Here is a 12,013-nt window from a genome sequence, read left to right as displayed (position 1 = left end):
AGACTTTTCTTCACAATGTTAACCCGGTACCTATTAGCTCCATTGTAAATTGCAAAAGCAAGCTAGCTATTTTTTTTAATTTATAAAATATACAGTTTAATGTGGCAAACTAACTAAAATATGCCATGATTGTGAAGAAATACTTTAAACTTGAAAAATACCAAACTTTTCTTTTATTATTCTGTTGTATTCTATGTAATTTAAAACAATGTGAAAAGAAAAGTGTGTTTTTTGGTACACGTACATGTATTTATCTATTGAGAGTTTGCATACTTGACATGTCTAATGTAAGTGATGGACTCTGATGATGCAGCTTTTCTCCTGTCTCATTCATGAGTTTCAAGGGAAAGATATGAAGGTGCAGCCTATGTTTATGCGTTATCCATTTTAGGAACCTAAGGGTTACATCTCAGCTCTGCAGATAACGATATAAGAATAATTTTAATAAGAACAAGCATTTCAGTCTAACGTAGGTCATCAATCCCATTCACCTAACTTTTGAAAAATATCTTTATCTGTGCATGAATGTTCTTGTTCATGGACCCATGTTAATGTAACAACTGTAATCCACTGTAATAATTCCTTGGTAATTTATTGCATAATTTTCCCCTTCATGTCTCATTCTAACTTCTGTTTTCTTCAGAAGAAATCCAACTCTTACAGTCATTCCTCAGAGCTTACACCTTGCAGTCATGAAAATGCTCAAGTCGAGATTTTCTACAATTGTAGATTTATCATTATGGGTTTTGGAGAATAGAACTGTATACAATATCCCACATGAGGCCCAATAGTATAGTTTTTTAAGTGTATATCTTAACCTTGATTTGTGCTTCGCGTGGTGTACTATATAGCTTAACATTCCATTAGACTCCATCATTGCTTCTGAGGACTGGATATGGATATTGTAGAGTCTACTGAGACTCCCAAGTGCTTCTCATAAAGTGTATTCTCAACTTTCAGAACCCCCAACACTGGGATTTTAAAATCAACATAAGAACAATAATGTTTTAGTGAATCAGAGCCAACTTTAAACAACTATCCCACCATTGCATATCACAATAACAAACTAATTCAGTTTGACGTTCAGTTTTTGAATTTTGATACACCAAGGATACTTTTGGTCCTCAAGAAAGATAATCATTAAAGAAATAGCTTTATTTCTGTAAAAGTGAATTAACTAAAACATATAATGATCCTAAACCTAAAGTCTGCAACAAAATAGAGAAAGACTCAAGTGCACAGTGATATTGTGGCATAACCAGAAACAAGCAGTTAATACCAGAGGGATGGAATTGAGTCACATGACTTGGACTTGAGACTTGACTTAACAGAATAAAAAAAGACTCAACATGGCCTTCAAGAGCAATGACTTCCACTTGGACTTCCACTTCCAACTTATGACTTGGGATGACTCGAGATCTAGCCCACACTCGTGCGTGTTAGTATTTAAATGAAGATTATAAAGTTGTTAACAGTAAAAGAATTGCAACATGCACAACATGTTTTGGAAACAAATCTCAGAGAGATATGGAACATAACATGAGGCTACACAAACAACAGTAACTTTAGTTTATGTAGTAATTAGTATTAGCAAGCTAAGGGTAAGTCACAGCTAAACGATAGTTTAGTAATTGTGAAAAGGCAGTCATTTCAACTTTATCAAAGCTTGCTATTTATTTGTTGATATTTTATATTTTAGATTATGTCTATTGAGTGTACAAAACTGTTTGACTGTTCAGGAAAGGAATGTCAACTCCGCTCAAACCAAGAAGGTCATTGTTAAAAAAGGACAAACAGATCTGCATGATATGTCTAACCTCAATAACATGGCACAGTGGCATCTCATACAGAAAAGAACTTGTCAGAAAATAGATTAAGTTTGGAAAAATAAATGCACAGTTAGCTGAAAAGGGGAAGGATAAAAATGATAAATAAGCATCCCGTGTCAGCATCTCTCGCTTTCCAACGTGCACAATTCTTCTTGTGCCAGAAAGCAATGAAATTAAGCTGGGTTACATTAAGCTCCACTTAATCAGTCCTGAATGTTGTCATCTTCTCAAACGGGACCATCACTACTTTAATCAGTCATGGGAAACACTGAGAATGATTTTCCTCCTCTGCATCTGGTGCTTAGTGAGATAAAGGTTATTTTTTCATTATTAAAATGCATAAAACAATTAGTTTACTTAATGTTACTTTTGAAGTTTATGAATTTCTTAGTCAAGCAATCCATTCCATGCTGCTCCAAGGATGCTACATTGTTCTTCCAGACTGCCCAAATGAATGCTGGCCAGTTTGATCTTTTGTAAATGCAAGGCATCATAGCCCTGTGAGATAATATATCCTCATTGTTTTGAATAACTTTATTTTATTGCTATGATCAGTGGTGGTACTTGAAAATGGTTTAATTTTACATTTGTATATGCATATTGTTTTTTCTTTTGTTTTCCCAAGTATTAAAACGTTGGAAACTGTAATAGTAAAAGTAATACATGGCATTCAATTTGGTGAACTTGAAACAAATTTTGGGACATGAAGTTTAAGACTATGACTAAAGACGTACTTGTCGTGACTTGAGACTTAACTCAAGACTTGCCCATCATGACTCGGGAGACCTAAACTAAGACTTGAGTGAAACAACTTGAAACTTACTTGTAATCTGCAAAACAATAACTTCTTACCACCTCTGGGTTAATTATTTTGGAGTTGCAGTAGTTTCCCTTGAATGGATAATCCAAATGCATTCAACAAAAAGATTGATCAAAATTTACATGAAGTGTTTGTCTGCAGCACTTACAATGAGAATGGATTCTAGCAGTTATTAAACTTTTGTAGATTGGAAGTTGATGCAGCACAGGGGTACAGTCGTAGCACTGCTACCTCGCTGTAAGGAGACCAGGGTTCTCCCCTTGTCTGTGTGGGTTTCCTCCGTTTGCTCTGGTTTCCCCCTATAGTCCAAAGAAATGCAGGTTAGGAGCTTTGGAGACATTAAATTGGCCCTAGTCTGTGTGTGTGTGTGTGTTTGCCCTGCGATGGAGTGGCATCCTGGCCACAGTTTGTTCCTACCTTGTACCCTTTGCTAGCTGGGATAGGCTCCAGCAGACCCCGCAACCCTGTTTTTAATACAAATCTGGTTGTAAAATGACTCGGATGTTGGAGATTGTGGTTTAGATAAACACTGAAGTTAGGTAGTAATAATAAAAGTGCAATAAATAAATGTAGTTCTTCCATTATTTTTAACAAAGTTTGCAAGAATTATAATATTTATTGTAAAAAGTCTGTAAAAATCAAAAACATACAAAAAACATACATAACATAATGCTGATCAGCATTACTCTTGCTATTATACCTGAAACAAAAGTCAGACAGTTCAAAGATAGAGGAGTAATATAACGGTGTTTATCTTCCCAACAGCACTGCTCTCACAATGAAATCAAGTTAGACAAAGATTACGTAACAGCGATTGATGAGTTGTGATGGGATGAATGCAAATGAAAGAAAGAAAGAAAGAAAGAACAGCAGCATTCTAAGGAAAGCTTAATGGTGACACCCATTCTGCATCAATCCCCATCTACCCATCCACATTTTCCAGACCTGCAATCTGATCAAGTTGCCCTAAATCTTTCAGGATTATAGTATTTTGTTATAATCCTTTAAAATAAAGTATTTTTGGTCATTATTAAAGTGTATACCAATTTAAAAATGGCAAAATAAAGTTCAAGTTCAAGTTTGTTCTCATGAAATTGTTACTTTCATGTCTTCTCAGGATAGTTACAACAGTACGATAATAAAAAAGATTCACACGTTGTCAGACAGTTGTCAGCCCTGCACCACCCAGGCCATGTTTCCCCTCCTCTTGTGCCTTTACTCTTGGTTGCATTTGACAGCAAGGTTTTTAAGAGCATGGAGTGCTACTTTGCAATCTGATGTAGTAAGAACAGATGCTATTAAAACTGAACTATGAGTATGACTGACTCAAATAACCTGAGCTTGTCCCAGGTTCACATTTGGTTAAAGACAAATGGGAACAAGTTCAACAATGCAAATGAGAAGTAAATGGGAATCAAAACTTGCAAGTTATGGAGTAGTAAGTTGAACTGAATGTCACAATCAAAAAAAGGTAGAAGGACAAGTAAGATAAAGGGGCACTCATAAAGTGAAAAGAGATCTGAAGTGAACTCAAAGAGAAGAAATCAAAAGAAGAAAGCACTTGAATTTTAAAATAAAGCCTGCCTAAAGACATTGAGCCTCCTCATCATGTAGCAGCCTCATAACAGTTGTTTTCAGGCATCTCAAAGTGAGACGCAGGACCAGCAGAAGGTTGAAATCTGTAGACAAAGTGGTGAAATGGGGTGCACAAGAGCTCAGAAAAGGTCATAAAGAGTACTGAGTGTGTGTGTGTGTAGTTGTAGGGTGGAAAGCTAGAAAACCTTATTATTCATAAAACTTCAGCCTTAGTTATTTATCAAAAATAGCTCAACTACTTAAGTCTATGTATTGAAATTCTACAGTATATATGGAGACAGGTGTCAATATAGAACTCCTTACCTCATTCATTTTGTTGGCCATATGTTTCAAATTGGTTACAATGAAGGATGTCACTCTTTTTATCAAACACTACATTTCCAAGTTGAAAATATCAATTTAAAGGTCAGCTGCTAACATTTATGTTATGACTTCTTCTCCTCAGGTGGAAAATAAATGGCACACAACTGAACTTGGATTCCAATTCACGCTACACTCTAATAGCTGGGAATCTGGTCATTACCAACCCTCTACGGGCTCAAGACAGCGGCTCTTATCAATGTCTTGCCAGCAATCCAAGTGGCACAATCATCAGCAAGGAGGCAGTTCTGCGATTTGGCTGTAAGTGTTAGTAACTTGGAATATTCAAAAGTGAGTGGGCAATGGTGACATCCTTGAAAGATGTGTCAATGTAAATGGATGTATTGTGTTTTCCTTTAGGAAAGACCTAAATACTTTTGTGAAAATTGTTTAATAATTTGCAGTTGAACAGAACTGTCACCTAGTCAATAGTAAACGGTAAACTTTTAGTTAACAGGACAACTTACCTGGAATTGCCGATATAAATAAACAGGGAGAAACTTTCTTTTGGGAAATTCAAAATGGCCTAACACAACACATAATGAGACAAAAGCTGTAAATCCAGCAAGACAATGAAACTGTTATCCAGATTAGTTGAGAACAAAACGCTGTATGTACTTGTGGTCTTTCAAGGTTGCACTTTGGCCAGTAGAAGACTTTGTGCGGGATGGTGACACCATCAGGCATAGCGCACTCCTGATGCCTGATGGGAATTGTAGTCCATGCGTCAGCACAAGTTTTTGGGTGCCTCCTTCCCATTATAACCTTCCTCTCCGATATGACAAATATAGCCCTATTTTAAGTAACAGTAAGGCACATGCAATATTCTCTTAAAGTTGATTCAGACTTTTTTACATGATTAGTGCACCAACAAACTGACATCCAAAAGGCTTACAGTTTTATTTATATAGGTTTTTAAGATTACACTTTTCCCAGTAGAAGACTTTGTGCGTACTGATGACATCATTAGGCATAGCACAATCCGAGCTGCCTGATGGGAATTGTAGTCCATGTATCGGCACTGGTTTTTGGGTGACTCCCCATTATAACACTTCTCTGTGACATATATAGCTTATATTTTAAGTTGAACCAATAGCAAGGCCCATATACAATTTTGTAAACATTGGGTCAAACATTATTGTGTAATTAATGAGCCAATAAACAGACATCCAAGTGGCTTACAATTTTATTTATATAGGTTATTTTTATTAAAACATTATATCTAATATGACTTTTTTCTCCCAAAATCAGGAACAATTTTCGTCACCTCTCACCTAATTCTATTTGAAGAATTTCACCCCACCACTTTTAAGTCAGTGGGTAACTGATGTTCAATACTATTTGCAATTGGAAAAATTCGAAATCTCACTTAGAGGATCTGTCATGAGTACCAGGCTGCAGGTGGGGCCTGAAAGCGTGTGTACTCTCCCAGGGCCCGGACCACACGCAAAACCTATAGTGTCATTTGAAATCGATAAGCCCTATCATCATTAGGGATCAACAAGCTCCAAGCTGTCAATACGAACGAATATCAAAGCCCCATAATGTATGATTTGTGCCAAGAATTTTGGTGCCGTGTCGTTCATTGTGTAATGTCAATGTGAGGTTTTTGAAACCATTTCTAATGCATTTCTTTTGAACACCCACTTGATGGTTTTTATCAAGTTTTATAATCGCAACTGGTACTGCCATTTTGATGCCTCTCAGATCTCTTCAAAACTTTTTTAAAATATGGCAGGTTCTAATTAATAACATTTTAGAATAAGCTTCCATTTCAGGGAAAACAATACTCTTCCTTTCTTGTTGGTTTTATAGAGTGGCTTTGGTCATTGGCTCTCTTCTATTTCTCTTGCTTGGGGATTTTGCTTTGTTAAGTTTGACTTGATTGTATTGAATGTTATCTGCTTCCAATTAAAATCAATAAAAAAAAAAAAGAAAATGCTTTTTTGTTTACAAACTCCATTTTTGAATGAAAATATAGTAGTGTGTAGGTAGCCTTAATCTAGACGTGACTATAGCAATGTTCCTTTATTTTGGTTGACCATTTTGGCTGCCTAACATTCTGCTTGACAGTTGGATGGTCAGTGTGAGGTTGTAGGTTTAAGTCCAAGAATTGTTGACCTGTGGCTTTTGTCTTATAAAACTGCTACATTTCTGTTGCATATAATAAAGTCATTTACTCTTGATTTTGAACTTATAGGGAGAATTTAACAGAATTAAATAGTGAACCTATTGCCTTTTGAGTTATAGTAATGTGTCTAACATAGACTGAACAAGATTAGCTTCGGCTTCTGGGTCATAGCCATGCTTTTGTAACTGTCTCATTTGTCGTTTAGCTTAATGAATCATTGCAGAATACGAAAACAGTTTGTAGTAATGCTCATTAATAAGTCATTATGAAAAATGTTATGTAATACTTAACAGATTATTAGTTCATGTACATTCAAAGAGTTGTAAATGTCATTAAATGACAATTGATATATTAGTATCTCTATAATTTTCATTAATAGGTCATTAACAAGCATTAAAAGATGCTTCTTTACACTTCTTGAAATCATTTATTCATTATGTGTAGATCTTTTTGCAATACCTAATCTAAAGTTGAAACTATTCATTCATTGTAAAGATTTGTAAGGGTTAATTAATGAAAGTAATAGAAGTTGTTATAAATGTCGAGTCCACATGGAGTATAGCCTCTGAAAAGCACTGTGCAGCATTCAATGTGGATCAAAGTTATAAATTCACCAAATACGAGGTAAATATACTAAAATACTCTTTAAACAAATTAGTGATTACTTTTGAGGAAAAGGTGCAGAGGTGCCACATTGGACTGATGACAGTAATATTTAATTTGGTAGTTTAGGTTGATCTACCAAACCATGTTAAGCACATGCCAGTAGGCAGTGGTGGGTAACTGGTACAGTAAAGCAAGGAACAAACAGCAGTGTCTTGTTTGCTCTGTATATTCCTCAATTAGAAAACATAATGAAGTTTTGAGCCAAACCAATGCATGAATAATACAATAAGCAAGGATGTTTGAGCTTCTTTATGTAATGAGCTTTTGACTGCAATTGCTGATCTTGCAATCAACTACACCTAATACTCTCGCGTGCTGAACTTCATCCTCTGTGGCTTTCTCGTTTCACCAGCCTGACAAGTTCATGTCATAGCACCAATATAACAGGGTTAATTTCACACAGCCATCACATTTTCCCTGTCCAACCAAGGAAGTGAACTTCAGTTCTATACTCAGAACTGAGAAGGAAAAGCAACTGTCCTGGCCACTGAACCCAAGACGAAGCACCATTGTCTGGAGTGACGAGTGACGGACTTTGGCCGTGAATGTTCATTTGGTAGCTAACGCGACTCACTTGAGCACAAATGCACTTACTAGACAAACACTTACCTGAATTAAAGTGTACAATATTATTCAACCATTTGTTCGCACTCTAATGACATTATCTTATTCAGAAAATGTGACACTTATAGTTGCTGTGTGCTCTTTTCCACAAAGCATAAATATCTTTGCCTGCCAAAAATCACTTTCACCTTCTACTTTTAAATTATAATTATTTATATAATTTAGAATGTACTGCGGTAGGCTGGCGCCCTGCCCGGGGTTGGTTTCCTGCCTTGCACCCTGTGTTGGCTGGGATTGGCTCCAGCAGACCCCCATGACCCTGTGTTTGGATTCAGTGGGTTGGAAAATGGATGGATGGCTCTTTTCCACAAAGCATAAATATCTTTGCCTGCCAAAACTCACTTTCACCATCTACTTTTAAATTATAATTATTTATATAACTTAAAATGTACTGCCCGGGGTTGGTTTCCTGCCTTGCACACTGTGTTGGCTGGGATTGGCTCCAGCAGACCCCCGTGACCCTGTAGTTAGGATATAGTGGGTTAGATAATGAATGGATTTAGAATGTAATTAAATGCTTTAATTAGTTAATGAAATCCTTATCCCTGAATTTTTAAATAAACATTCAATGAGCAAGTTGAGGAAGTCAAATATTAAAAGTGAGTATTAGGATGGAAACCAATTGTGTGAACACTTAGAATTCTATATGTCAAAGTTAACACTCTAGAACTTAAAAATTCACACACCACTTCAAAGAACAAAAGTGGGAAGCTTAAGAATAAATCCAACTTATTATCTTTCTGTGGTTGACATGTGTCTGCACTGATCAGATTTAAAATAACTTCGCTGTTCTCTTTGTCCTTCTTTTTCCCTCAGATCTCCATGAGTTTTCTCCCGATGAGAGAAGCCCCCAAACTGTGAATGAGGGAGCAGGGGCCACACTTCTGTGCAATCCTCCCCAGCACTATCCCAGTAAGCTAACATTATTCTGATTTTCTAAACCTCTAAATTGTATTTCTAGGTTTTGAAAATATGGGCTTCATTTACCCCACTGAACACCAATATACCGTACTTCACTGTTGTTTTTCTGATTTCTAAATGTGAATGTATAAACAGTAAATGCATTCTGCAAAATTTACATTGTGATATTTTGTGTTTAACAGGCCTATCATATCGTTGGCTGCTGAAAGAGTTCCCCAACTTCTTGCAGTTGGAAACAGGAAGACACTTCATCTCCCAAGTCACAGGGAACTTGTATCTGGCCAAAGTGAAAGCTGACGATGTGGGCACCTATTCCTGCTTTGCTACGAGTCGCATTGATTTCATCACCAAGAGTGTCTTTAGCAAACCCACACGTCTCAACGTTAACCCAGATGGTTAGATTCTTGTGTTTTACTGGTATTTCATGCATAATTAAATCAGTAATTCCAGTCATTTACATACAGTATGTGGTGCAAGTTTAAGCACAAGTCACATATACTCTGAATTTTGCAAGTCTGCTAAATAAGAATTTGCCTTAATATAGGCAAGTAAGTTCGAATACTCGTTTAGACTTTTTATCTTTGATAAAATCTGCACATGTAAATGTATCCCTTTAGGTTTGATTTTTTATTAAAATGTAGAAAATGTAATTATGGTACACTCTGGTAGGTGGTAAATTACACAAATGGGAAGAAAATTCAAACATTATTGTAAAATTAAGATTATTTGTTGTGGATAATTATCCTAGCTTCTTACTGTGCATAGTGCCTCAAGTCTGCCTTTGATTTTCTTTTCTTTGTACAGCTAGTCACAGGAAGTATAGCCCCAGTATCAAGGTACGCTTCCCATCTGAGACTTACGCGCTTACTGGACAGGTTGCTCAACTGGAATGCTTTGCTTATGGCAAGTAAGTATATAACTACTAAAGTCACTGTTATGTAACCAAAGTTAGAGTAGTCTTTGTCTTTTTATCACCTAATATTCATGTTATGACAAAAATTCACAATTAATGCCATAGTGGAAATAAATGGTATGTAGAACAACAGCATTTTATGGTTGCTCGTTCATATAGTTAGTTATTCATTGAAAGCTGCTTAAAGTCTTCCTCATGCACTCAGTGCTAATGGAAAAAGTGAAATCAAAAGGGAAATTAAGTATTTTTTTAGGTTTTACAATACATTTACAGTATAAACTAAAATGGCAGCATGATAGGTAATATACAGATGTCAACCACCATTCTTTTCCTTCTATATAATGCCTGTTTTTATTCCTTCCATTTCATTCCAACCCATTTCAACCTCTCCTCAACCTCATGTGTAATTATTTCTAAACCTGAATTGTTCCTTTACATTACACCACCTAAACCTACCCCACTCATTGTGTTTGCTCCTATCATGAAACTCATAAAATAAACTAATGCCCCATTCCCATACCATCATTTTGCCAACCTCCCAATAAACACTCCTGTGCTTCCCCTCCACCTCCACTTTCCAGCCCAGTCCCTGTGCTACGCTGGAGAAAAGTGGATGGCTCCCTTCCCTCGAAGGCTCTACTGACAGCAGATCAGCCTGTCCTTCAGATCCCTGACCTAAGCTTCGATGATGAGGGTGTCTATGAGTGTGAGGCTAAAAACTCAGAGGGATGGGACACCTACCAGGGCCGGATCACAGTACAAGGTACCCTGATCTTGATGGGCAGGTAACTAGTGAGGTCTACCAATATGGTGTGTGACTGCAGGCATTGTAATACTTAAAAGCATTTCAACTCTGCTAGTATTTAGTTACACCAGTCATCCACAGCATTAAAGCCACTGACAAGTGATGTGAATAACATTAATTATCTCATTACAATGGCACCTGTCAGAGGGTGGGATATATTAGTCAGCAAGTGAGCAGTCCATTCCTAAAGGTGATGCGTTGGAAGCAGGAAAAATGTCAAGCGTGAGAATCTGATTGACTGTGATAAGGGCCAAATTGTGATGGCTATATGACTGGGTCAGATCATCTCCAAAATGGCTGGTCTTGTGGGGTTTCCCAGGTATTCAGTGCTTAGTATGTACCAAAAGTGGTCCAGGCAAGGACAACCAGTGAATATAGGGTCATGGACGTCTAAGGCTTATTGATGTGCATGGGGAGCAAAAGCTAGCCTGTCTGGTCCAATCCAACAGAAGAATTACTGTAGCACAAAATGGAGAAAAACTTAAAGCTGGCCATGAGAAGAAGGTGTCAGACCACATAATGCATCGAAGTTTGCTGTGTGTGGGGCTATGTAGCCGCAAACCAGCCAGAGAGCCCATGCTGACGCCTTTCCATTGACAAAAGTGCTTACAATGGGAATGTGACCCTCAGACCTGGACCATGGACATTGAAAGAAAGTGACTTGATCTGTTGAATCACATTTTGTTGTAGATCATGTGGATGGCCAGGTGTATGTGCATTGTTTACCTGGGGAAGAGATGGTAGCAGGATGCACTATGGAAAGAAGGCAAGCGGGTGGAGGTAATGTGATGCTCTGGACAGTGTCCTGCTGAGAAACGTTTGGTCCTGGCATTCACATGGATGTTACTTTGACACGTGCCATCTACCTATAGTTTGTTCCTGACCACATACACCCCTTCATGGCAATGGTATTCTCTAATGGCAGTGTAATCTTTCAGCAGGATAATGTGACCTGCCACACTGCAAAATTATTCAGAAATGGTCTGAGGATAATAACAAAGAGCTCAAGGTATTGACTTCACCTCCAAATACCCTGCATCTAAATCCAATTGAGCACCTGTTAGATGTGCTGGAACAAGTCCAATCCATGGAGGCCTCACCTTGTACTTTATGGGACGTAAAAGATCTGCTACTAACGTCTTAGTGCCAGATGGCAGAGGACACCTTCAGAGGTCTTTTTGAGTCCATTCTTCAACAGGCCAGAGCTTTTTTGGCAGCATGAGGGGGACCTTCACAATATTAGGCAGGAATTTTTAATGTTGTGGCTGATTGGTGTACATTAAGTAGACCATAAACTTTGGAGGATACCGTAATACCGTATATGATGGTGATCATGTGCAGTCAAAGC

General features: G+C 37.4%; 1 protein-coding gene across 1 annotated transcript in view; it reads left to right on the top strand.

The window, feature by feature from the left end:
- Positions 1-12,013, top strand: part of cntn2 (contactin 2) — a 131,403-nt gene that overhangs the window by 55,296 nt on the left and 64,094 nt on the right. The window contains exons 4-8 of the mRNA XM_039749084.1: positions 4,691-4,866; positions 8,843-8,938; positions 9,130-9,342; positions 9,752-9,854; positions 10,442-10,623. Coding sequence (XP_039605018.1) covers positions 4,691-4,866; positions 8,843-8,938; positions 9,130-9,342; positions 9,752-9,854; positions 10,442-10,623 — 770 coding nt within the window. The remainder of the gene's footprint in view (positions 1-4,690; positions 4,867-8,842; positions 8,939-9,129; positions 9,343-9,751; positions 9,855-10,441; positions 10,624-12,013) is intronic.

This window comes from Polypterus senegalus, chromosome 3, assembly GCF_016835505.1.
Source record: "Polypterus senegalus isolate Bchr_013 chromosome 3, ASM1683550v1, whole genome shotgun sequence".
NCBI classification, from domain to species: Eukaryota; Metazoa; Chordata; class Cladistia; order Polypteriformes; family Polypteridae; genus Polypterus; species Polypterus senegalus.
The sequence above is the reverse complement of the archived record's forward strand: the minus strand, read 5'-3'. Positions and strand labels throughout refer to the sequence as shown.